At 38.9% G+C, this 27,929-nt stretch overlaps 1 protein-coding gene and 2 long non-coding RNA genes across 3 annotated transcripts; 1 reads left to right on the top strand and 2 right to left on the bottom strand.

The window, feature by feature from the left end:
* The first annotated feature begins 4 nt into the window (after nt 1–4).
* Nucleotides 5–27,929, top strand: LOC121650377 (nectin-4-like). The gene is made up of 8 exons (XM_042001860.1): nt 5–126; nt 7,489–7,818; nt 7,922–8,224; nt 19,175–19,268; nt 24,390–24,541; nt 26,078–26,176; nt 26,271–26,370; nt 27,149–27,929. The coding sequence occupies exons 1-7, from the start codon at nt 72–74 to the stop codon at nt 26,354–26,356; spliced, it is 1,119 nt and encodes a 372-aa protein (XP_041857794.1). The 5' UTR covers nt 5–71; the 3' UTR covers nt 26,357–26,370; nt 27,149–27,929.
* Nucleotides 13,407–14,469, bottom strand: LOC121650380. The gene is made up of 2 exons (XR_006012257.1): nt 14,279–14,469; nt 13,407–13,995 (listed from the first exon to the last, which is right to left on the bottom strand). It is a non-coding gene; the product is annotated as an uncharacterized LOC121650380 (long non-coding RNA).
* On the bottom strand, nt 14,847–15,872 carry LOC121650381. Its single transcript, XR_006012258.1, has 3 exons — nt 15,606–15,872; nt 15,187–15,249; nt 14,847–14,935 (listed from the first exon to the last, which is right to left on the bottom strand). It is a non-coding gene; the product is annotated as an uncharacterized LOC121650381 (long non-coding RNA).

Here is a 27,929-nt window from a genome sequence, read left to right on the forward strand (position 1 = left end):
CCACGGAGAGGTCGACTGACTTGAGTTTGAGACAGGCGTGTATTTATCTCGTGTTTCCTCGTGGTTTTTCGATGTTACACATTTTGCTTCTACTACGTCTCTTCCAGTCGAGCAGACAAATCCAAGGTGAGGTCATTCTTCATTTTTCCCCCACGCACGCACCTTACAATAATTTCAATATCCGCAAGTCATCGTTGTGCAACGAGATAATCAAGTATAGACCATTGGCTAAGTAAGCTAACCTCGAGAGAGAAGGTCCACTACCGCTATATTGATGCGTCCCACACACGGGAGGCGACCAACAACAGACCCATCGCAACCTTATGAAACCGCAGTGTGTTTGTCAGCAGTGCCGTTTGTCGCGCTCTAAGACATTTCCAAACCTGTCCCTGACGTTAATGTGATGGCAGAGAGTCAGAATATTTTGCACGTATTAACATAAATCTAGCTGTTTACTGTATATAAGAAAGACAGCCCTGGGTTCATCCGAGTTTATACAGTAGGAAACAGCATGTGAATATCATCATGTGATGACCTCAAGGCTGATTCAGATAAATCCAGGACCTACGTTTGGACTAATTCACTCTCCCTCAGGATAGTGTTTTCTGCTCAGCCACTGTTTCTACAGTGTTTGGTGTCCAGTTTGTTGTCCAGCAAGACCCCCAGGTACTTATAAGATGTTACTGTCTCTACCTGGAGGTGGTCTTCCTCCAAAATTCCACTGTAATCTCATTTGTTTACAGTACATTCAGGGTCAGCTGGTTCATCAGTTTACAAAACCATCCACCAGCTTCCTGTACTACCCTTGCTCATTTCCTGTAATAGGGATACTTTTGCAAATGGCAAGTCTCATAGTTGTAGTGAGAATCTGACGTATACAGGGTGAATAGGGCTGGAGACAGCACTTTCCCCTGAGGAGCACCTACACTGCTGCTGAGAGTGCTGGAGATGTTGCTTCCCATCTTCACATACTGCAGTCTGTTTCTTAAATAGTTTGTTATCCAGGACATAATGTGTGGCTCCACTGCCATATTGGTGAGCTTTTCCTGCAACAGAAAGGGGCTGAATAGTGTTAAATGCACAGGAGAAATCAAGAGAATCCTGACCGCGCAGCCTCCTTCTTCCAGGAAAGAGAGCGTCCGATGGAAAAGATCCTCCACATCTCCCCATAGGCAAACTGAAGAGGAGCCTGTGCATGTTGTACTTGTGTCTTCAGCCATTGTAGTAGTAACCTCTCAAGGTTTTCATTATGTGTGAGGTTAAAGTGACCAGTCGGAAGTCTTTGGGATTTTTAGGGTGCCTAATCTTGGGAACCGGGATGTGCATGTTTTCCAGAGGGAGGGGGCTATACCCAGGCATAGGTTCAGATTAAAAATATGTTGGAGAGGAGCTGCAAGCTCATTTGCACAAGTCGAACAGTCTGGGACACACCTTGTCAGGGCCAACTGCTTTTCTGATGTTGAGTCTCTTCATTCAGCTCTCCTCTAAATTATACTAAAATGATTAAAAGCAAGATAAGTTAAAAGGAATTTAAACCCCTCAATGATTGCTTCATGATCCAAAGTGATGACTGGATAAAAAGAATCCAGTTCTGAAGACTCTATGCAAAGCAGGCAAAAAACTTGTCTTTTGCCTTAGGATTTCAGAATTTAAATTACTCCTTTTAAATGTGTAGTTGCTGTAACTTACCCTGTGCTAGGTATGTGAGCCCAGACTCTGTTTGTGGTGCTCTGTAGCCATGTGCCTGTAAAGTTAATCAACCCGGTAAATTTTTCTCCCTGCCTCAATAAATGGTCCCTTCAATGTTCCTCTTTTAGGTCCCTGTTTGTGTTGATGGCACAAGTGGCAGAACATCCCTATAGGAATCGTATTAAGTCACATTACTGACCATGGCTACAACAAAGTTCAAGTTTATTTGTATAACAATACAGTTTTTTCAAGACGGTACAAAAAAGCACCCACTCCAGAGGGCAAGGAGAGCATAAGCTGAATTTACTAATTTCAATTGAATATATTTTTATTTTCTAGAAATATTGCACAATTATCTGCTTCTTAAATTCCTTATTGCACAAATTCTTGACTTAACTAATCAACACTGCTGTGTGCGTAAAACTAATTTAATCTGCTAATTTCCAGCCAAAGTAAAATAAAAATAAAACTAGCTGTTCTGCCATAACAGGAAAAAATAACATAATACATTGAAGAAAAACATAAACATGTAATTGTCTGCTCAGATGTAAAGTTACCTATTGACACAAAGTACTTTCTGTTTTCTAAATACGTTTTGAACCAGTGTGGTGCAGCACCAGAGAGGCCCGCCCAGTTCTCCAGTCGTTTGAGTAAAATATTGTCGTCAACTGTATGAAATGCAGCACTGAGGTCCAGTAAGACTAAGGCTACGTTCACACTGCAGGCTGAAGGCCCAAATCCGATTTTTTTTTTTTTTTTTGCCCCTATGCGACCTGTATCTGATTTTTTCATAACAGTCTTAACGACACAGATCCGAATTTTTTCAAATGCGACCCAGGCCACTTGGATATGTGATCCTACATCCGATACGTATCTGATCTTTTGCCATGTGACTTCAGTCTGAACGGCCAGGTCGCATTAATCTGACCTACACGTCATACACAACGTTGTATATAAACTTTTATCTGTAAAGGCGCTGGCATCCCTCTCTCACCACTCCTGGCTGTGACTCCGTACCTACACGTTTCTCTGTACAGATGTTGCTGCCACTGCTCCACAAAATGCCATGGCCACAAATCTGGCTCTCCTCTTTTGTAATCTCCTCCCTAAAACAAAGCCATTGAAAATGTGCTGGTGACGGTTGGACATTAACTTTAAAATTGCAACATACGCTCTGCTGTTATCGCAAACACGAAGACGTCACGCACGCTCAACGTCACGTCATCGTATCTTCTACGCATGCGGGACGCTTTTGGTTTGCATAAGGTTCATACAGGAGATCACATACAAGTCGCATTTAATTGGAAATGTGAACGGACTCAAAAAAATCGGATTTCACAAAAAAAAAATGTGAATTGAGCATTATGCCCTGCAGTGTGTACCTAGCCTATGACTGACATTTTTTAATTGTCTGTTTTCAAACACATCATTACGTTAGTCAGAGTCGTCTCAGTGAGGTGGTGCTGTCTAAAAACTGACTGGAAAACATCGTAGCAGTTGTTTTGTGTTAAAAAGTAATTTACCTGATGAAAACAATCTTTCTAGACGAACTTACTTAAAAACTGAAGATTTGAGACCTGCCTGTAATTGTTCATTCGTGTCTCGTCTCTGCCTCTTTTTAGCAGAGGTTTGATTACAGCTGTTTTTAGAAGCTCTTGGAAGACACCTGAAATGAAAAACAAAAGCTGTAACAGATCTGGTTCCAGAGTCTTTGAGACCTTTTTGAAAAAACTTATTGGCAGGATGACCTAACAGCAATAGGAGTTCAACTGACATAAGATATCCCCCAGATAATAGATTAAACTGCTTCCTGGGTTTCTGTGGAAACAGTATGTCTGTTAAACCTGCTGTTGATTAACCAATTGGTCTGTGAAGAATTTGGCAAATTCATTGCAGGCTTTTTTGTTAATAATGTCAGAGAAATAGGACTTTCTTGCATTCCTCAGTTATAGAATTATAAGAGTGAAGTTTCTCTTTATACATATAATGAACCTGTAGTGTAGTGTAGTTTTCCTCCATCTGCGCTCAGCTTTCCATCATTTTTTTTTTTCATTTTTCAGCAGTGTGGTATTTTTCCAGGGAGACTGTTTCCTTCCAGAGACAACCTTCAACTTAATAGGAGCATTAAAACTAGTGACAAGGTCATTGACTGCAGAGCAGATAAACTGTTGTTTTGGTCTAACCAAGTTTAATTTAAAAACATAAAATCAAGGTTGTGCTTAGTGATAAAATCATGAATTAATAATTAACAAAGAGACAATGAAAGCAGAATTGTCCATCTACTTGCAGAGTCCAAGTGCTGACACTGAATATGATCCCCTGTTGTGGTGGAAGGACCAGGAGGAAATGTTTCCAAACCTGAAAAGTTTGGCAAAAAATATCTGTGTGTGCCTGCCACTAGTTCCCCATCAGAAAGGGTATTGTATTTAGTACCAGCAGGAATGTGGTCACATGTCACAGGGCACCACTCAAGCCAGAAGCTGTTGACAGGCTTGTGTTTTTAGCACAAAACCTCTAGACTCATATTTGTGCTGAGTGGTTATTGCAAAAAAGCTATAGACAAAACCATGCCACCCACTTCTGTTATTTAAAGTTTGATTTTTGTTTTTGTTTTTGCATTCACATATTGGACGTCCATTTATCTATTATTTTGTATTCTGTTTTTCTGGTTTATTAGAAACTTGAACAAGCAGAAAAAGTGCACCTTGTTTTTTGAAATGTAGTTAAGAATTCTTGATGCATTTTACTTTTTGTTTTTTAACTTATGGACTTCTCCCTCTGTGCCAGTTTAATTTTAAATATATTTATTTATTTTGTTTAATTGTCTTTTACAGCAAATGCAGTCTTGCACAGAAAAATGCACTTTAATTTGTTAAGTTTTGAAATGCCTTTCAAGGGGATGCTTGTTAAATTATTTTTGTTGTTGTTGGTAGCCTAAGCTGTTCTTGTTAGATGTTTAAGGACCAGGTCACAGCAAGGAGACCCGCTGTGTTGTTAAAGAATATGAGTGCAGATCCCTGGTTTAAAAATAAAGTTTGTTAAATGTAACTTTATCGTGATTTCTCCTCCCCCTTCCTCCCTTTAACAGTTTTCTTAAATTATTTGACTTGAGTCTTTTTTATGTATAATAATGTTAAAAACAACATTTACACAAAATTTTAGAGGAGATTTCAAAACCTTGAGATATATATTGTGCATCGGGATATAAACAGAATAATATCAGGATATCAGTCACAGGCCATCGCCCAGCTCTTTCGATCCTCTTATCTTTAACAATTCCTTCTGAGGATAAATACAACAAAATGCAAAGACAGTTGATGTTATGTTTATGTTAAACTGCATAATAAGTAATGTTGCATTACAGTTCCCACAAATTATTACACTTACCAATTACCTAAATGACAGTTGACTAGTGTGTATTATAATTATGAGCTATTTTTAATTATACTTAATAATGGGGAGGGGGAAACAAAACACGCCAGCCTGATATAACGAATATGTGCCTGGTAAAATCAGTTAGGATATTTTTAAGGTTTAAAATGTTCATTCACTTACAAATGGTTTGATGCAGCTGGTGATTAAAACACTGGAGGTGAGTCCACTGTTGAGTGCTGCGGCCTTGACAACATTAGTCGCGTTTTCTGTTGCACACTTGTCTGTCCTCAGTGAAGCCCCAAGATGCAAGGGCATCCTCCAGCCCTTGGCGGATTGTTTCGGCAGTGTGGTCCACCGGAAAGTATGCTGCTTGCAGCATTTGCTTTGACGTACCCACTCCTCGTCATCACAATGGAGATATATATATATATAAATACATACCATGGTCTGGGTGAAAACTCGATTCTGATTGGCTGTAGGGTTTCCATTAAAAAGTGATAATGGACACCTATAAAAGAAATTCTGGTCAAATAGCCTTATAACCTGTAAATCATTGCGCTGACTAAATATTAATTGGTAACTGTGGCAACAGAAATTCAGACGCTGGGCTGCAGACATGCCAGATCATGTCTGTGACGGCGCATCGCTGTGAAAGCGGCTTGCGGGCTTATTGGGCTCCGTCAGTCCAGGAGAGACGAGAATGGAGCAACAGTTTGTCGTCTGGCAATGTCCCAACCAGCAGTGGTCAGGGTCCACAAACGTTAAACTCCATCCTTCAAACGCCACAATGGACATGACAGTATCTTTATAAAATGCCACGATCAACGGCAATGTTGCATTTCTTTTAAATAGTTTGTCGCCTGTCTTTCTGACCTTACCTTACTTACTTACTTACTTACTTACTTGATACAGAGTGAATGGTGGAGAAAATTATAAAAACGATTTAGGATAGACTTACTTGCTTGATACACATTTAATGATCAGAGTGAATGGTGGACAATACTTCTTTCAATAGAAACGATTTAGGAAACTTTCTGTGGACTTTGACTGTTTGAAACAAAATGTCGCATCATCCTCTGGACACACACAAGCTGTAAGAGCTGCACCCGCCCTCTGAAATGAATCTTTGTGTCACGTAACGTAACTGCAGGCCGACCAAGCTGCAGGTTCTGTCATAGCTGGTTACCTTGGCAACGCATCACAGCGAAATAGTCCACTTCTGCTTCTTGTAAAAACTGATGATTTTAACAGTAAAAAAACTACATTAACGCATTAATTACCATAGTTTATCATTGTTATCAACTCACTTTTTATAGCAATAACGTTTCATTATCATTTTATCACCCAGCCCAATGTTGGGTCCAAATAAAGATCCTTCCTTTTGCCATCGCCGGTGTCTTTGTATTTTGAGGCTGAGAGGGGGCAGATACAGCTCCTCCTCTGGGTTTCCACTGTGTTTTGTTTGATTTACACAGCGTTCAGAATTTTCTCCTGTGTGTCACTGATCATTTCCTTAGGAAAGCAGAGGACTTTGGTGTTCTTTCTGCACATCCGTTGAACATCATTTACAGTAGAATCAACAATAATCAAATAATCAAAGTTTCAGGCCCAGCCTTGAGCTTTTCCTTTCTGACTGGTTATCAATCCTCACCTCACAGCCCGGGGATAGGTGGTCATACAATAAAGATCCCGGATCCTCATACAGTGAAGCAAATCTTTTCTGCAGTTTCACATTGAAATGTTTTGGACATTTGTTATCAGGAATCTCAATCTCAGTTGTCCAGCCCTGTTTCCTCCCATGTAGAGGGGTACATAACTCTTTTGTTTTGTAGGGAGTGGTGGCCAGTCAGTCTGATCACAGACGGCCTGTCATACGTTTAGCTGTCTGTTAGCTTGCTCATCCCTGCTGTTTCCAAAACATGGCCAGGTTGTTTCATTTCTACACAGTCCAGTTACTTCAAAATTTCCACCTTTCCAAGCTACTTAGCTTTAGCTTAGTGCTACGTGTAGGCTTCTGCTGTGCGTAGGCCATACACACAGAGCACTGAAGATAAAAGAACTATGAAAAATGTTGTAGTTTTAATTATAAATACTTTAGTCCCAGGGATGTTATAGGAATTTAAAAGCTAATGTGTGTAGCTTTGTAAGTAAAAAAGTGAAAAAATCAGCATAAAAGCCAATAAAATCAAAGCTAAGAGTGAGAGCAAGCAGCAAGCGAGTGTATAAGGAAGCAGGAAGCATCATAGCTCAGAACTTTAAACACATTTAGACCTAAAACTTAGTTATCATCTTGTGACCAGATACAGTCTTTGTAAGGAGGTGGTTGTATAATACTTTGTTTTCAAACTCTTATATTACTATTTTTATTGTGTTACAGAGCATTTTAAATACTGATAACCTGATAATATTTAATTAACTTCACAGCACAAGATGGAAGTTCAGCGAAGCACCTTGGAGATACAGCAACTTTACCCTGCAAACAGCCCGACACCAGTGATGCCCTCACTCAGATCTCATGGCAAAGGATAACGAGAGGGAAACCCAATGGTGACAATTTCTACACAATTGACGCCAAAGGACCTAATTTTATAAATGGAGATGATAACCGCTTTACATTTGTTGGGGATTTCCGTGGCAAAGATGGAACACTCCAGTTATTCAGTGTAACACTGATGGATGAAGGAACCTACACATGCATCATATCTTTGTACCCCAGTGGAAATTACAGACAAGTAGTACGTCTTAGATTGCTTGGTAAGTTGAAAGTCATTGTAACCTTTTAAATGTGTTTATATCTGTACTAGAGAGAGCAAGAGAAGCTCTTGCGTACAAGTTGACATACTTTTTATCCTCCTAGTGCCTCCATCCACAAACCTGGGGAATAATCCAGTTATGTTGGGAGATGAAGAAGTTCGTATTGCAAACTGCACAGCGGCAGGTTCCAAACCACCTGCTAATGTGAGGTGGAACACAAACACTTTGGGCCAAAAACTGAGAGTGACGAACAGCTCCACTCAGCATGAGAACGGGACGACCACCACAGTGAGCTCACTGTTTGGAAAACCTACCAAAGAAATCAACGGTGGTTTGGTCCAGTGTGTCGTCACTGCTGAAGCCCTGACAGAAAAAATAACACTGCTCTCAAAAATACAGGTCCACTGTGAGTATATATTTCTTTTCTTTAATGTACTCTTACTTAACTGTAGGTGCTATGTATAAACACAGAGATATGTCTGAGATTCATCTGATTTTCTGGCATTAGAGTGGCTTGGATCAGCAGTTGGTCAGGCAGTAGAGTAGATTGTCCAATAACCAGAAGCGTGGTGGTTTCTGAGAATTTGCTCCTCATATGTGGCACAAACTCCCAGAAAACTGCAGGTCTGCTGAAACTCTCAGCAGTTTTAATGAGGTTAAAAATGTTTGTAGACTTTAAAAAAAAATCCTTAATGTAACTTTTTTGTCTTGTAGTTTATCTTATTCTATTTAACTTTTTTGTCACGGTTCAGTAGATTGGACCCACAATAAATATCAGAGACCTAAGGATTGGATGAATAATTCAGGGTTGTTGAATCTGGTCTGTCAGTGGGCTTGCCAGCGAGAGATAGAATCCAAATTTGGGATCTCAGAGAGAGGGAGGGCTACAAGAGGGATCTCCACCGGGAGGCTGTTAGAACTGCAGAACCAGAGACAGTGTTAGCAAAACCAAAAAGGTTAAATAGTGCTGGGTTTTCCTGACTTGGGTTGAGACTTCCAAAGGGGTCCAGATAAATCCTCCTATCCAGCCAAAAAGGAGTAAACAAGGTCCGTAATCCACATCCAATCCTAGAAGACAAGCCGAAGGTCAGAGTTCCAAAAATTCACAAAAGAAATTATAAAACTGGCAGGAACAAAAACTCCAGTAGAAAACAGGTCCGTAGCCTGAAGAGAAGGGCTAGAAACGTGCAGCAGTTAACACAGACGATCTGGCAATGAGAAGCAGAAAAACTCAGGTTTATATTTAGACACAGTACAGGTGGAGCACATCGGCAATTACTGCAAGTAATCAGAGGTAGAGGGAGGATGCCTTCAGGGACGGCTGGGAAATATCCACTCCAGCCTAAGCACCGTGACATTTTTTGGTCTTAGTTCAAAAAACAAAAAAATTAAATGATCTTTTAATGCTTCCTCCGAACCCTGCTGTAATGCTTTTAATGTTTTATGTAAAGCGCTTTGTAAGCCAAAAGCTACGTTTGCAGGCAGAACAGAGTACGCTTCTTTGATATACATCAGAGTTCTTTTGTGCTTTCACACCTCCCCAAACAAACCAGACTTTCCTGAGCGAATGGAGCCCCCCATTAAAGGCCAAAGTACTTACAGACGCTAGTTTTTAATTTCTCTTATGTGCACGCTACAGACTGTCTGGTAGTGGTGGGCGGATCGATTTGAATATCAATAATATCTATGCCAATGTTGATCAACACCAATAAGACACTTTAGTTTCAGTTTCTCTCCTCAATGCAGTATGTGTTTCTGCGTTTCATCCAAGAAGTGACCTGGCTGTCTGCATCTGTCTAAAGTAAAGCTCCCTTTACACTATGCTCCTCTTCCCTCCTCTAGTTTTTGATGAAGTGACTCAGCTGTTCCAGGTGAATAAACAAGCAGGCATGTTCCAGCAGACTAGCAGCCCTCTTACCCGTTTGTGTTAAGGGGAGGTTAATAATATACCTGCTTATTCCAATGCAGGGTTGCGATGGGGCTGGAGCTTATCCCAGCTACTACAAGGTGAGGGTCAGGGCACACCATGTTGCCAGTCAGCAAAATAAGAGAAATTCAGTCTGATAGCAGAATCTTTATACATGACCAGTTATTTAAGTATGAAATTAAATGCCTGTTTAATGTGCCTTAAAATCAACAACATCCTCAAGTCAATAGCCAGTAGTATGTTATTTATTGTGTCTGTTGCATTAAATATATGCATATATATGACATATGCATTTCTGCAAGGACATTTTGAGATTTAATTTTGGTGGAATTTCCTGTTTTAGTCCACTTTATCACGAGTCTGAACATGAGATCACATTTATAACATGCTTGCTGGAAGCTTATTGTGGCTCAGGCCTCAGCTTGTCATGGAATAATTGTTCAATATTTTACTTTTAGCTTGAAAATGTTTCCTCTGTCTGAAGCTGGAGGAACAGCAATGTGAGAGGCAGAGGTTTTGAGAGGAAGTGATAAAGATATGTCAAAAACAGCTGTTTTGTCAGTAGTTTGTCTCCTTACATATATGAAATTCTTTGATGAAATGTCTGTTTCTAGCAAGCGAACAGCTGGTAAACTGGTTGTGTTCACTGAATAAACAGCAGATCTTAAATTTAGTTCTTTTATTTCTTCTTGAACTAAATCATCTTATTGAAAGTGAGAACGTGACTTTTAATCATCATTTATGAACATCAACAGTGAGTCAGCAGCTTTCTGAATTTATTTATTATCTAGCCTATTTGTTATTGGTTTTGGGCTGATAGTTGGATTCTTTTGGTCAAATGTGTTAAAGTCAGCTTCTTTGTAGGTGTTGGCATACACCTTACAGAAATAAAACACTTCAAGATTTTCTTTTAAATTATTTAGAATAGAAGAATAGAATAGAATGCCTTTTATTGTCATTATACACATATACAATGAGATTAAGCCATCCCCAATGTCAATGCAAAAAGAGCAGTATAGAAGATAAATAAATAAATAAAAGATCTAAGGTATAAAATATTTACAGAAATAAACAGATGTGCACACTCGAGTTATTTGCAGATATAAGTATGATGTATATACCTGTATACTATACATGTGTATAGTGTTGGAGCTGAAAATATACAATTTAGCCTGCACATTGGTCCAGATGTGTAGTATGCAGCTGTTTGTCTCTTCACCAAAGAATCATTTTGATAAAGGATCATTTCAATCATTTTGAAAAAATCTTTAATTTAGTTAAACTTGGTCAAGACAATTTCTCCAGAAGAGAAGAGGGATACAATGGATACAGCTGTCGGCTAAATGCACAATGTATCTTTTATAGCGTGTCTGCATCAGTAAACTCATGGTTACATTCATTATAATTAATTTATTTCCTCAGCACCTGTGTTTTCAAATGTCTTTGAACGCATCATCACTATCTTTTGGCATTTTGTTATTAAAACACGCAGGAGTTGGGTGGCATAGCCGTAGTTAGTTTGTTGCAAAAATGGAGGGAAGCAAGACGATGCTTCTAATTTTTTAGCAAACCACCTTTCATCCCCACGAAGCCAGGGATTAGCCTCCATGAAACCGACCATGTCTGAAGCCAGGTACCAAAGTGGATAGGTTTGAGTCCTCTACCGTCTGCGGTAATGTGCGTACAGCGAAGCCGCACAACTCGAGGATATGACGTCAATGTGATGAACACACGCCAATTCCCAATCCACCCTTCCTCGTGTTTTTTATGCTTCGTAGTCAAGCATTTTTTGAAAAAGAAGCTCAGCTTCTTCATTACTCCAAAGAAATGTTTCTCTTTTGCTTCGCAGTGAATCCTCAGCTATCTTCTCTTCTCTGCTTCCAAGGTGAACTTCCTGCAACACACAGTGAGCCTTTATTTGCGCTTTCTTTCCTTTTGCGCTAGCTTTGGAGTGTTATTCTTTAGCACCCCCCACAGCCTGTAGTATGTACTACAGCACTGTCGTGGGGTGTTGAAGCCTTTTTCCAAGTTTTCACCACCATTTTCACACCGTTTTCACACCTGAACCCGCTTCAGTGCCATGTGGACATAGCCTAAAAGTGTGTCAGCTTAAGCACATCAGACTAGCAGCAGTATGAGCATTGCACTAAATTGAAGTTATTGTTGTTGTTGATGCTGGGAAATGCTTAATATATACGTTTTATAAGTGTTCCGTTAAACTTTGTAAAATTACAGATAGAGAACATTATAAGTAAAGGGACCTGAGAAAAAAAAAGTTTGTGAATGGTTCAGGTATTTTTGTTTGTTTGCTTTTATTATTAAGAGAAAAGAAATAGTCTAAAGAAATGTATTGTGTTAGTAAAGAATAAGTCTAAAAACAAATGCCATGATAAAAGTTTTTTTTTTTTTTTGTTTGTTTTTTTTGTTAATGATTTTGTGTCTGTACAATACTGAATTGCATCTTTTTTTAAGTTGGATTTATTGGCTTGCTTTATTGAAAACAATCAATTCTTTAAATAATACACCCTTCATAGGGAAAGAGAAAGGATTGTGATGTTTGGAAACTTGATATGGGCCAGGAAATTTGATGGTGTGGGTGGTAAGTAGAGAAAAGCTGTTCCAGTATGCTTTAAACAGCAGGATTTTTACATGACTGAACACTAAAAGAACTGTTGAGCTGTTACTAATTGCTAAGCAACTGATGCAGTGACAAGGAAAAATTAACATCTTAGTACTGTAGAAAAAATGCCAACTCAAGCTTCATACAGGACAGGAAACCAGATCATGACCTGTGGAGTCATGTGTGCCCATTCATCTTATAGATGCACAAAAAAATACTATTTATTTGGACCAATTTAACTTATGTTAGGATTTCCAGTATTGACAGGGTCACTGGTTTTTGCACACAGGGATCTTTCTAAGTTGATCACCTGATGTTTTCTTTGACCTTTTGATATCCGTCCAGTTATTTGTCACCCTCAGAATGCATTGAAAGAAAATGAGCCTATGAAACACTGACAATGGCGTCCACAGCTTCAAATGTCATTGTTCATGTGATAGTGGTGTTTCAATTTGATATGCTGTTTCAAATCACTGTTTCAGAAAGCGTGGCACAAGCTCCAAAGCTTCATGGATGTCATGGGTCTCCCCATCTTGACTTTGACTCAGTGTTTAATAAACACTGGACGAAAAGTACCAAGATATGGAGCGATCCGATGCCGCTATCTGTCCGTAACTGTCACAAATACGGACAAGATACAGGGAAATCCCCACCGCATCCCTCATGGATCCTATTTTTAGATCTCTCCAGATCCGGACCACTAAAGATCCAAAAACCCGGATTTTCATCCGCGAGGTATCCACAAGGTGCGTGTTTATGTGATCCCTCGCAGATCCAATTTTAGATCTCCTCGGATACTGACCGCATCATTGGCGGATCATGTTCACAGATCACGGGAAATATGTCGAACATCCGTGACGGATGCCCGCGGGGTATTCGTGGATTTTTCATTTATGCAATATGTCTGATTTAATGGTTCTCTTCATTAATTATATGGTTTGGCATGTAACCTTTCTTGTAAAAGTACCAACCTAGTTCTTATCTTATAAGATCGTAGCAGGCACGTTAAAATCACCCAGTCAGTTTCAAACATCACAATAGTTATAATGTGACAGTCTTTAATCTTGGTTTGTGTACCATCATCATGTTGTACAAATCATTTGACCAAATTACACATTACTATTTCAGTAAGCATTTATAAAATGACATTGTCAGATTAAACTGTATAAAAAATATCAGCATTATTAACTGAACAGTGGAAACAGAACAGAATGAAGCAGTCTAATAAATCAGGTGCATCTACATAACTGCATAGCTGAATGAAAACATGTCAGACATGAAAAACAGACCAATGTTTTTCTTTTTTTCTTAATTAAAGCACACAGTTTTATTTCAAATAAATGGATCTGATTCCTCTCAGCGGCTGCCTCTGGCTATATACACCACTGAGCACTCTCCGGTGCACCATCCTGGAGGACATCGTTTGTAGGTCAGCGAGGTGGCGCTGACACCTTTCTAACATGTCCGTGAGTCTTGTTGCCCTCCATTCAGGTGGATATGCTTTCCACACGTCTTTGTCTTTAGTGTCCGTCTCCTCGTTGCTCATCATGCATGCAGGCGCCCGTTCCAGGTATCTGTACTCCTCATTGGTTAAGATGGAGCGAGCAGCAGATCGGCGTGAATTGAAAAGCTTTAACGGAAAACATTAGATATTACTCTCAATGGAGAATGACATTTATAGGTCAGTGAGAACACTTTTAAATGTATACATTAAAAAATGAACATAAAACATGTTTACTGCCTCTGCACTGCCAGAAACTTCATCTTTATGCACAGTTCATACATTTCAGTTGTTGTATCCAGAAATAAAACTGCTGACTACAACGCTGTAATGTGATACAAAAGCAAATCAGAAATCTGATGCATTCTAAAGGAACTTAAAAATAAATAAATCTATAAGTGATTCAACTCACTCTGTGCCTTCGGTTGTTGAGAGCTTTGGCCCTCCAATCCTCTTCCACTTTGTTGTCTTCTGACAACTTAGATTCCCTCCTGATGTTTTCAAAGTATCTGTTGCTCCAACGAACACAAAAGGTGACACATTAATATGTGAAAGACCTTTTCAACAAATTGTCTTTCTTTGGAGAGATAAGCATTATTTTTAGAAGTAACTATAGGAGCCAAATATTGTAGATGTTGTATGTACCCAGTAGGGGGCACTGTATTGTTACCTGGAAAGGTAATAGACAGGGGTATAAAGGAGGAAGACGTCATTACGTCACCAGGTGTTTTGACCCGGAAGGGCAAAAAGGTTTTTGACCGCAGTGGCGCGAGTTAACTAAACTGTATTGTCTGTCTTGAAATGCATGATCGCAGAATAAATAGAAAAAGTCTGCATGGCAAATGGAAGTGGACATTTATTACTGGTTTAATGACAGCGACAAGGCGCGTCAACCACCACCGAGTCAAACATTCTCAGTGCTTTGCAATAGGCTTAGCTCCTTTAACAGTAACCTTAAACCAAATTTAGTCATAACTTACTTCTGATCAAAGAGGTGTCACATTCCTCTTCATCTGCAATTGTCCACAACATTGAATTTGTGACACCGGAGTTGTGCTCAGACATGAACCTGCAGATTACATCACAGAAAACACAACAAAGCAACATGAAACATGACCTATACAACATCTGCCCGGAAAACTTGTTGGTGACTATGTAAAATCAAAGTGCCATTATTTTGTATCTGAGTCAATTTAAGATGGACTAAAGCATCATTAGTCTATGATCTGATGAATAAGTAACCACTCAAGGTGATGCTGCATAGAAAATACATGTCTTGTAATCAACTTACAGACTATTAAATGGTTATAGTTGTCTTACCTCTCATTTCCTCTGTGTTTGTGCCCGTCCTCCAGACTCCTGTGGATCCTTTTTTACTTCACGCTAAAACAGAAAATATCACAAACAGATAAAATTTAGATCATGTGAGAAAAATATTTTGACAAACTTTTAAAGCACCACATTACAGCGGCTTGTACAGCTGTTTTTCTGTTTGTGCCTGTGTTTGCAGACATATTTTAACTAAGGCAGTGGCTCCATAAAGTTAAACATATAGCCTTACCATTTTTTCCTGAAATAGGGACAATGTGTAAATATTTATCACAGTGGCTCTGAATGTTTAAAGCCTCCGGGTGGGGGGTCCCTGGATCCCAGGTTGTAACAGTAGTAACAGTGTATGAAGATGCAGTTAGATCTGTTTACTCAAGTATATGAAAACAAAGGCTTAGTGAATAACTTACAGATGGGTTGTAGGAATCTGCTGCGGAGTCTGTGGTTTCGGAGTTGCTGATGTTACTGCTCCTGCAGCCAATCTGTTCTCCACAGCTTCAGTCAGTCCAACCAGTTTCTCCATCACCTTGCCAACTTTCAGGCGTGCACTGCACAGTGCCCTGAAACATTCACAAGTGTGTTTTCCAACATGTCAGTTTTTGACTGTAAACATTGGAACATCATTACAGAAATCAAAGCATATGAATCCCATGTTTCTAAGTCACTGAAGGGAACAATGCTTGTTTCTACTGAGTTTTTCTTTCTTTTTTTAATGGGATGTTGCATATTAATATGCATTTATAATGTAATTATGAATGACTTTAGCAAAGCTAATTTCCATCTTTAGTCCCTTATTGTTTAAACTACTTTAGAAAAACATTTTCTTTGCATGAACATTACTTTTACCAGCGTCAACAAAACACAAAAAGGACAAGATGGTGTTGATTAACCAATTAAGAGAACTTGGAAAAGCACGTCATCCCACATGGTGCATTGTGGGACGTAGCCGTCATACTTGCATTCTGTACTGTATTGATTCTGTACTACCTGTAAGCTATATATTTATACACACACACTTAGATACATACTGCTCATTGCACAACATACAGAAAACATTTTATCAAGTAACAGTTTTCTCTCTGTCACAAGGATCTATCAAGCATAGTTGTACTGAGCTGCTTAAAATAGTGTTTTTGGTGTGTACATATCCAACCACCTCAGGGTGTACAGGCATTCTGGGCTCCTCTCGATCCTCATCATGCTGACAGTTCTAGAAACTTTCTGTAAATAAATCTACACCTCATTACAGTGGTTAATAATTCTAAAATAAGTTGTTTCTGTGTGGTTGTGGACATATTTTATCTAAGGGAACTTCAGACTAATAACTCGCCAGTAAACATGCAATATTTTCCCATATATATTCCACATGAGCAACAACAACAACAAAAAGGCTTAGTACACAGCTTACGGATTGGCCATAGGAAAATGCTGTGAAGTGTGTGGTTCCACAGCTCCTGCTGTTACTGCTACCACCACCAGTTGACCTCCAGTTCTCCAGCTCTTCAGTCAGGTCCAGTTTCACCAACATCTTGTCCATGTTTTAGTGTATACTGCACAGTGCCCTGAAACATGTTCAAATATGTTGTGCAACATTTTAGGGATTGATTGTGAAAATTAGAACAAAATCCTTACAGACAAACCAAAGCATGTAAATCCTATTTCTCCACTGACCTGCAGCCTTAGCAGAGGATCAGGAACGTTTGTTTCTACATTTGATTTTGAGTTTATTTTTTTAAAAAAGGACGGTGCATATTAATATACATTTATAATGTAAATATGCAGGATTTGAACAAAGCTTAATTCCATCATTAGTCTCTTATAGTTACAAACGCGGGTCTCAGTCTGTGATCGTGTTAGTTTTTGTTGTTTGGTGTTTTAAAATGACAATGGCTATCAAAATACTGAGTAAAATCTACATTCTGTGCCATTTTTTTTAATCTACATTATAATAAAAATCTGGATGTATTGATGTACAACAAATTAGGCTTTACTACTTTATATAGGGACACCTTTTAAACCAGAGAATTATAATAAAAATATCTATTGTGTTACACAGAAAAAAAAAAAAAAAAAAAAAAACAGAACACAAACAGTATTTACAGAACATAAGCTCCCCACTGCTACCCTAGCGCTGGAATATGGCTCCAAGTATAAGTAGGCGCTTGAAGACATTTTGTTTCCGTCTCTCCAGGACAGAGAGATGTGTTGGTGGGGGTGGGAGGACCTTTAGGGGTGAACATCTTCAAAGAGGTCTAATCTCTGCTGGGGGAGGGGGAGAGGCTGGTTTGCTGGGGCTGTTGTGGAATGTTGGGTCTAGCACATTGTCCTTGAAAGCAGTAGTAAATCTAAATGGTGGCAGACCTGAACACGTCTGTACAGTCCACAGCTCCACTGGTCCACTTCTTAGATGTCCTCAAGATTCAAAGTGTTTATTGTCATTTGCCCAGTAAGGAAACAGGTTTCCCTGAACAATGAAAATTTTACTTTGCCGTCTGCACTGAATGCCATACTAGAAGAAAAACATAAAGATAGATCATTTACTTAGTTTTTCTTATCATATGTACATAAATGTGCAGTGTGCTACATAAACTGTTGTGAGGTAGACGGTAAGATGTTTGTGCAAGAGATTAGCAAAAAAGAAAAAATATGTGAATTTATTTCATTAGTACTTTTTATGCAGGGGTAGAAAAAGTACTGAAAATTTGTAATTAAGCTAAAGTATCTTTGCTTAAATTCTACTCAAGTAAAAGTAAAAAGGACTAAATTTAATTGAGTAAAAGTTACTTAGTTTAAATTACCTGATGTAAACAAAAGAAGAGTCATAAATCCAATCCAACACTGTTTTTAATAAACCTTTAAAACACTACAGTAAAAGAGAGAAAATGAAACCAAATCAAAGTATCCACGATGCTGAAAATTTTGCATAAGCGCAGCCGAGGTGTTGAGGGGATCCGGTTCGGTGGCCTCAGGATTGGGTCTCTGCTCTTTGCAGATGATGTGGTTCTGTTGACTTCGTCGGGCCGTGATCTTCAGCTCTCACTGGAGCGATTCACAGCCGAGTGTGAAGCGGCTGGGATGAGAATCAGCACTTCCAAGACCGAGACCATGGTCCTCAGCCGGAAAAGGGTGGAGTGCTCTCTCCAGGTCTGCAATAGGGTCCTACCCCAAGGGGAGGAGTTTACGTATCTCGGGGTCTTGTTCACGAGTGAGGGAAGGATGGAGCGGGAGATTGACAGCTGGATCAGTGCGGCGTCTGCAGTGATGCGGACTCTGCATCGGTCTCTCGTGGCGAAGAAGGAGCTGAGCCTAAAGGCAAAGGTCTTGATTTACCGGTCGATCTACGTTCCTACCTTCACCTATGGCCATGAGCTGTAGGTATTGACCAAAAGAAGAAGATCGCGAATACAAGCGGCCGAAATGAGTTTTCTCCGCAGGGTGGCCGGGCTCTCCCTTAGAGATAGGGAGAGAAGCTTGGTGATTCGGGAGGGGCTCAGAGTAGAGTCGCTGCTCCTCCACATTGAGAGGAGCCAGATGAGGTGGCTCGGGCATCTGGTTAGGATGCCTCCCTGGTGAGGTGTTCTGGGCACGTCCCACCGGAAATAGGCCCCAGGGAAGACCCAAGACACGCTGGACAGACTACATCTCTCGGCTGGCCTGGGAACGCCTCGGGATCCCTCTGGATGAGCTGGTGAATGTGGCCGGGGAGAGGGAAGTGTGGGTTTCCCTGCTTAGGCAGCTGCCCCCGCGACCCGACTCTGTATAAGCGGAAGAAGATGGATGGATGGATGGATGGATGGATGGATGGATGGATGGATGGATGGATAAAATCAAAGTAACTCATCTGTAATAATAGAAGCTAAATGTTTTTAAATATGAAAAGATACATTTCTTTTTCTATTTTTAGTAGTTGTGATTTACCTGATTACCAGAACAATAATAATAATAATAAGTGTCTTTTTTTTCTTTCTTTTTTTTTCAGTTTCACCTACTGAAGTGATCATTAGTGAAACCGGCAAGGATTCATTTGAATGCAAGTCTGAAGCCAACCCGAATGCCACCATCACCTGGAGCAGGTGCAGTAGTCTGATAACAGCTTCAGATGAGATTTTTTTTTTTTTATCTTCTACCCTGTATCAGCTGGTTTGACAAGTTTATTACACTATAGTTGCAGTCTGTTTTTGGTGTTAAGTCCTTGCTTAAAGCTAGTGCACTTCTTTGCACTGGCTTTAAGCCTGAAGAACAAGAAAAAAGTTCTCACCTCTGGGCTCTGAAGTTTGCATGTTCTCGTCATGCTTGCGTTCTCACTCGATACTCTGGCTTCCTGGCAGTCCATAACCATGCATGCTAGGGCAATGCAAGAATTCCTTCTAGGAATGAGAGTGAGCTAACATGTTTTTTTTTGTCTCTTTTGTTTCTGTGGACTAAGTTTACCCTTCTGCCCTGGTGACCCCTGCAATCTTGTTATATTCTTCATTAATATGACATGGAGACGAAAGGTGGATAAGTGTATGTTCTGTGTATGTGTGCATGTGTATATATTGTATATGTACACAACCGTTCAAAAGTTTTGGGGTCACTTCCCTATTGAATCCCATGGCAAAGTAACCCCAAACTTTTGAACGGTAGTGTATGTTATTTTTTGGTTTTACAAAGGGGTAGGAGCAAACAAGCTATGCTTCTTCTCACTCCTTTTCAAATATGTTAACTGTTAACATCCCCTTTTGTCAATGGGGGAAAAGGGAACAAACATATGAGTTGGGTCACGGGGTATATAAGAAATAATACAATTTATTTACAACAAACAAAAGTGAATAAGTACAAAATATACAATGGGGTTCCTAATTTCCAATATCCCTGAATAAAAAGTCCTAAAAAATTTGACGAGCAAAAAGCTCACTTAAACACAAATCACAATAAAGAAAAAAACAGGTCAACACCCACAGTGGCGGATTCTAGCTAAACCAAACAAAAACTCAATAATAAACAATTAAATACAACTTAAAGAGATCACCTCAGGCAGGGATATAAGGTCTTGTCAGACAACTAAACAAACATAACACTTAGCAATGGAATCTCAAAATCCACACAGGGTATTCTTCTAGTTATGCACACAAGTGAAAAACTCCCACACAGACAAACTGCATCCCTCTGTCCACAGCTGCCCTGAATGTTTGATGATTATCTCTCTTGTAGTAGACCACGCTTCCTGATTGGGCAGCCGATCTAGAACTAGAGCAGTCCTCAGCCAGTCTGGGTGACAGAAGAAGGAGACCTGTAGGAATGTCTTACAGACAAACAATTAGTCACTTAGGCCACAGACAGGAAAGCCTGAGGGCCCTAACATTAACCCTTTTTTTTGTATTATTATATCATATTATGATTTTTTTAATAGTAATAGGGAAGCCTAGTACTATCTGCATATTCGAAATAAGCAATACATGAATGAAATGAATGAATCATGAACAAAAAAGTGGATATGATAGCTGACTAGCTACTGTGAAGACTCAATAGTCACATATCCATGTGTTTAAAATGCAAAATCCTGCAGCTGTGCTCAGATAACTTAAATCAAAAATCTCAAAAACTTAACCCACAGTTAAATGTCCTGTTGAAAAGCAGTCGTTGCCACGTGAGCATGCTTTGTAAATTTATGATAGAATAAGTGCACACCCTCAAACTGTTGACTTTTAATGATATTTGGACGAGCAAGCCCACAGTACTCTTTGAAACATTTACCTCATGCACATGTGATATAGAACATCACCTCATGGAAAATAAGTGATTTTCTTTCATCACTAATAAATACTAATGAATATCATTTGCTTCTCTGGAAAATGCACTTGTCCTCAGAAGCTTGTGTTTTGACTTTGAGCTGACATTTCAGCCTATTTGTGAACTTGTGAGTATTTTACACAATTTTCCAATTTTCTGACATTCGCTGGACAGAAAATTAAAAAAGTGACAATGGTCTGATTTCTTTCTGCATTTATCAATTAATGCCAGACAAGTGTACAGCTGGTATCTGGTGAGGACTAGCAGAGAAAAGAAAGACAGTTCAGCTTAACACTGTCACTGTCAGATGTTAAATAAATCAAGAAGTGTTCATGTTCAGCATTGCGGCTGTAGTTCAGGAGAAAGAACAGTCATCTTCCAGGCAGATCTTTAACTTGTCCTGTCCATCTACAAAACTCAAGTCCAGTGAAGTTGGGAAAGTGTGTTAATTGCAAATAAAAATTGATTCAAGTAAATTGCAAATTCTTGTCAACCCATATTTAAATGAATGCACAGCAAAGACAACATATTTATTGTCTTCACTCATAAACTTTATTGTTTTGGGAGAAAATCATCAACTCTATAATTTGATGACAGCAACACGTGCCAAAATAGTTGGGACAGGTGTCAATAACTACTCAGAAAGTGGATGAATGGAAATCAAACAACTATTTGCAGGTGAACAGATGAATTAGCAACAGGTGAGAGTCGTTACTGGGTATAAAAAAGGGAGACCCGAACAAGCTAAGTCATTCACATGCAAGGATGGGGCGAGGTTCACCTCTTTGTGAACAACTACGTGAGCAAATTGTTGAACAGTTTAAAAACAACATTCCTCAAAGTACAATTGCAAGGAATTTAGGGATATCATCATCTACAGTCCATAATATTGTGAAAAGGTTCAGGGAATCTGGAGGAATCACTGTGCGTAAAAGGCATGGCCGTAAACCATTATTGAATGCCCGTGACCTCCGAGCCCTCAAGCGGTACTGCATTAAGAACCGACATCAATGTGTAAAGGACATCACCACATGGGCTCAGGAACACTTTGGAAAACCACTGTCAGTCAATACAGTTCGACGCCATATCCGTAAGTGTGGGTTAAAACTTTATGTTGCAAAGCGTAAGCCATTCATCAACAACATCCAGAAACGCCGCAGGGTTCTCTGGGCCCGAGCCCATCTAAAATGGACTGATACAAAGTGGAAAAGTGTTCTGTGGTCTGATGAGTCAGTTTTCCAAATTGTGTTTGGAAATTGTGGACGTCTTGTCCTCCGGTCCAAAGAAGAACAGAACCACCCAGACTGTTACGCACGCAAAGTGCAAAAGCCAGCATCTGTGATGGTATGGGGGTGCATGAGTGGCCAAGGAATGGGTAACCTGCACATCTGTGAAGGCACCATTAATGCAGAAACGTACATTCAGGTTTTGGAACAAAGTATGTTGCCATCCAAACAGAAACTTTACCATGGGCGCCCTTGCTTATTCCAGCAGGATAATGCCAAGCCACACACTGCGCGTCTCACCACAGCGTGGCTTCGTAGTAAGAGGGTGCGGGTGCTTGACTGGCCTGCCTGCAGTCCTGACCTGTCTCCCATTGAAAATGTGTGGCGCATTATGAAGCGCAGAATAAGACAAAGGAGACCCCGGACTGTTGAACAGCTGAAGCTGTACATAAAGCAAGAATGGGAAAGGATTCCACTATCAACGATTCAACAACTAGTCTCCTCACTTCCTAAATGTTTATTGAGTGTTATTAAAAGGAAAGGTGATGTAACACAATGGTGAAGAAGCCCCTTTCCCAACTACTTTGGCACTTGTTGCAATTATATAATTCTAAGTTTATCATTATTTGCTTATGAAAATAAAGTTTATGAGTTTGAACATGAATAATCTTGTCTTTGTGGTGTATTCATTTAAATATGGGTTAGAAAAGGTTTGCAAGTCATTCTATTCTAATTTTACTGACATTTTAAACTTTTTCCCAACTTCACTGGAATTGAGTTTTGTATATTCCATCTATATGTCATGAGCCACACCTCCCTTTACCTCTTCCACCCACCAATTTACCTGATCTGCGAATGATTTTGCAAAGTTCAAACACACAGAGCAAAACATTGTCACCAGTTTGTGGTGTTCTGCGTCACACTGCCATTATCAAATCCATCCACACACCCTTGATAGCTGCCTGGTTTGCTGCATCCACGGCCAGGGACAAAGCCAAGCTGCAGAAGGTGCTCTGCTAATTACTGGATGCAACCTCTCATCTCTCCAGGACTTGTACCAGGACTATCAGGACCAGGACTTCATGACACCAGAACGGTTTATTTCCCACATCAGTAAGCTTGCTGAAAAGTGCCCCAACTCCCCTTACACATCTGCCAGCAAACAACACATTTATTTTATTTTTCTTTTTTTTATCCATTGTGTATATTTTAAAATTGTATATAGGACTACCTTTTCGAACTTTCCCACTTTTGACCTGACACCATGGCAAACGTCTAGTGCTGGAAAATGTGATTTACTGTCAAATGTACCTGACTATATAACTTTTCTGATTCTAAACACCACCACCAACAATAAGTAAATGAAAACAAATCTGCAGTTATTTTGCCACCCACAGATGCAGAAACAAGTTGTAACACTGATAAATTTCAGCCATATATTAATGTTAGAAACATTTTCAGACATTTGTGTGATAACACATCACAAAATATACTATGTTTGCTAAAATGACACAAGTTCAGTTTTTAAACCTCCAGTGAACATGAAATCATGACTCGTGAGACTTTCTCACCAGTCTACTAGTAAACTAGATGTTTCATATTTCATTTCCTGCATTCAGTGTAGTAGGTTTTGGCAGAAAGCTTGGTTTTGATTTCAGTGCTATGCACTAATATATGTGAATGCATGAAACTGACAGCTGTGGTGCACGCCCAAAAACACCACACCCTGAAAAACTGCCTGTGTAATCTAGATGACTTCTAGTTTAGCTGATTTAGTTTTGTTTGAAGTTTTATTGCTCATTTTAGTTAATGCTTATTGCTGACTTAGAAACTAATACTTGTATTGGAATACCTTGAATAGTACTTTGCTCAACTAAGGTTGGTCTATATGTATTATAGAAATGAACTTTGCTTGACAGTGTTTACATGACGATAAGGATACGATATGGTTAAGCTTTGTCTTATATTAACAAGCACACCAAATATTCCATGTAGTGAAACAGATGTTTGCTTATCTGCTGCTTTTCAACTGTGTACCCAGTCTGCAGATGAACTTTTCAGTGAACCAAAAGTGGAAATTGCCACATTTATTAGGCATGACAACTGGGAAAACTCTTATTTCTAATGAATTTTGTAACAGAATGAAGAAACAATTGGGGCCTGTGATGAAATATCTGAACTGTTTTCTCTTTTTAGAACTGGCCAGTCTTGGCCACCATCAGCCAGAGTTGATGGTGCAGTGCTGCAGTTTACGAGCATGACTTCTGACATAACTGGCCTGTATCAGTGTGAAGCAAGTAACCCGTATGGAAGAAAAGAGGGTTTTTTATATATCCATGTCTCCTCTGGTAAGGTTTGCTGTGATTTAGTTCTGCAGTTTGGTAAATAAGCTGTTGATGCTTATAGAAGTTGTTCCTGTTTTACATTATTGACACGTTTTTCCTTATAATTAAGATTATTGTGGTTTTATTCTTTAACGGGATATTTGAAATAATTATTATTTATCAGTGTCTTACCTGCAGTTTACAGTCAGAGTGCTTCAGAGAGCAATCAGAGAGATTCTGGTGAGGGAGCTAAGCTAGCAGCTAATCAAAGTGGGACCACAAAATCATTTAAAAAAATAAAAAAATCTGGCATTTCAGAAATGTTCGAGCAAATCTACATTCCCATTTTTTATACTGGCACATTTACATCTGACAGTTATTTACTTAGTTGCATTAGCAATACAAATACATGCAAACAATGCAAGATTAAACTAATCCTATAATTATGTTGGGATAATAGTTTTTATTTGTCATATACACACATAGCTTAATCTGAAATTGCCCTTCCTACTCAGCTCATGCTTAAGAAATTTAGTTCATGTTCTAATTGTGATTGACTGCAGGCAAGACACAAAACTTTACAAAAGTTAAAAAAAAAGAAAATGGGATTTTTTTTCCCTTTTGGAAAACCATTAAAACAAAAAACACTGCTTTTATTTTCAGACATACAACAGTGTACAAAGAGAACTGAGTGGAATTACAGGAGGATATATTAAATAACAAGCACCTGGTTTCTGTTTCTATTCATCACTTAAAGTGAACATGAGCTAGCTCACACATGACAGACTATGGTTAAACTCATTTTCATAATTCATCATCCCACATGATTGCATAGTGTTTGCTCAGTAGAGCAAGATTTTAATGGGCCCAAGGAGCTCTCTGAACTGATTCATACTAATGGTAATGCAACAATAACAAGTAAGACTAGATGGTAAAAAATGGCACAAAAGTTCAGTGCAGAGATAACAATTCTCCTTTGAATACAATTGACAGTTTAATGAAATCCATGACAACACAGCACATACCCATTTTACCCTTAGTTAGCATTTAGGAAAATATTTAGCTTTTCACTTTTTTTTTGGAGGAAATAGAATTACAGCTGCGTCAAACTGACAGGAAACTGAGGTTGACCTTCTTATCCTTTCTTCCTGCTCAACAGTCTATTATGATTAGTCTATGTTAATACAAATATGTGAAAGTGATCTGGACTCTGGATTTCTACTTTGACCTGTTTTAGTATGTAGGTCCAATTCAAGAAGTGAGTATATTTCATTTTGTTGTGTCATAATTTGATTCTTTTAAAAAGAACAACTCCGCAGTTTAGGTGTTTGTTGACTCAAGACCTGATGATATAAGAGAGAACATTTTAACATGAGTAAGTGATGTTGCATGGTGAATGCAGTGTTGTTTGAACAAATTGAATATGTAAAAATAAAACAAAAAGAAGACTAGCTAAATGGAAGAAAAGAAAAATACTGCTGGATTAATGGGTTAAATTAGTGTATTAATCAGTATATCCTTTTTCTGTTTTACTCCTTCTTGTGTCTTGTTTCCCAACAGGAGGCAGCATCGCTGGTTGGGTTTTATTTGCCCTTCTGCTTGCTGTGCTTCTCATTGGGGCAGGAGTGTGGAAACTCTGCAATCTGAGAAATGGCGAAGGTACCAACTGCAGCTGTCTTACACTTAAGCTTAGTATTTATTAATACTGATAAATACAGAATATGAACACACATTGCACGTACTCTGTTAACAGTTGTCTTCCTGGAAGAGAAGAGCCACAGGGAGACCCAAACCCTTCTTCACCTGAACAACCTGGCCCACATGAGGATGACCCACTAAATGAAGAAAGATCTGTAAGTGACTTTAAGAGTTAAAATGTGCATTAACCCTTTTTTGTTTGCTTCAAAATATATATGAGACTTAATTTAATGGCAAGCTATCTATCTAGTTTTAGTTAAAGTTGTCTTATTTTAAACTCCACGTTCCTGACTCATTTGATGGCACACTGACACTGTACATTTCTGGAGCCCCCACTGTCCAGCAGCGCCACAACTTCACAACCTTTGATTCTGGGATGCTGCATAACGGGGCTTATAAATTTTGCTTCACGAATTGCATCACAACTAGGCAAAGAGATATAAACACACTGGCTGTTTTGCAGCCTTACAGGAGGAAAACGTGAATGACAATATGTTAAAATAAGATGCAGCTGTGGTTCTCTCTGAACTCATTAACACTCTGTTTCATTGTAAGTTACAACAACTTGAAATTCCTCTAGCTGTCCCAGTTTTTTTGTTTTTTGTTGTAATTCATCATTCACATGTCTGAAAAAAATGTGAGAAAAACAATAAGTCCTAATTAATTATATTTTGTTCTCAAAACTGAGCTTTTGCAACGTATTAAATTTTGAAATGACTGCAAAAAATGTAATATTTATCTATCATTCATTTATTTTCATTTTCATTTATATCTATTTATAAATTTATTGTTGAGACCAACTTTACATAGAAAACTTATCAAGTTTTGTTGGAAGAACCACAGTTATGATTTTATGATGCAATTAAATATTTTAAGTTCAGTTTGATTAAAAATCATGTTAAAGTAAACAACATTAAATCTTCTTTTTTACAGCTTTAACACCATGGAGATGGAAATTGAAGAATAACAAAAATCTGCAGATTTCATCTTCCAGGAGATGCAAGACATTAAAAAACAGGTTAAAACCAATAAAACAAGCAAAAGTGAACATTACTTGAAAACACGGAAACCTCGAACTGTATGAACAGCCGGAAACTGTCTCCAATGAAGAAATCAATGAGTGCATTTACTGTAACTAAGACAAGACCTTTTATGTTGATTACATTTTATTTTTTGTTTTTGAAACATTGAACAAATATGCTCTTGTGTAATCTTGACAAAGATAACTGGGGCAGCTGTAGCTCAGGTGGCAGAGCATTTGTTTTTCAACCGGAAGGTTGATGGGTTTCCATGACTACGTGTTGAAGTGTCCTTGGGCAAGACACTTAATCCCACATTGCCTCCCGATGTGCCTCTATTGGGATGTAAATGGGTGAATGTGATATGTAGTGTAACATGCTTTGAGTGGTCAAGCTGACTCGACAAGCGCTTTAAAAGTACAGTCCAGTCCATTTTTACCATTTATAATCTGATCATGATCCATCTGGCTGTATTATGACCAGCAGACTTTACAGCTAATTATGAAAACAATATAAAATAAATGCAAACAAAAGCCGATCTAATGGAAACGGGCTACATCCTGCGTTGAGGTTTACCCCAGTGGACAAAATGGACAAGCTTCCTTCCACCTTCAGGTGGGGGGCAAGGTTATAATAGTTTTGGATTTTTTATTAGTTTTAGTTTTTATTTCGTTTCGACTTTTTATTTTCAAATT

The sequence above is a fragment of the Melanotaenia boesemani genome, chromosome 12, assembly GCF_017639745.1.
Source record: "Melanotaenia boesemani isolate fMelBoe1 chromosome 12, fMelBoe1.pri, whole genome shotgun sequence".
Lineage (NCBI taxonomy): Eukaryota > Metazoa > Chordata > Actinopteri > Atheriniformes > Melanotaeniidae > Melanotaenia > Melanotaenia boesemani.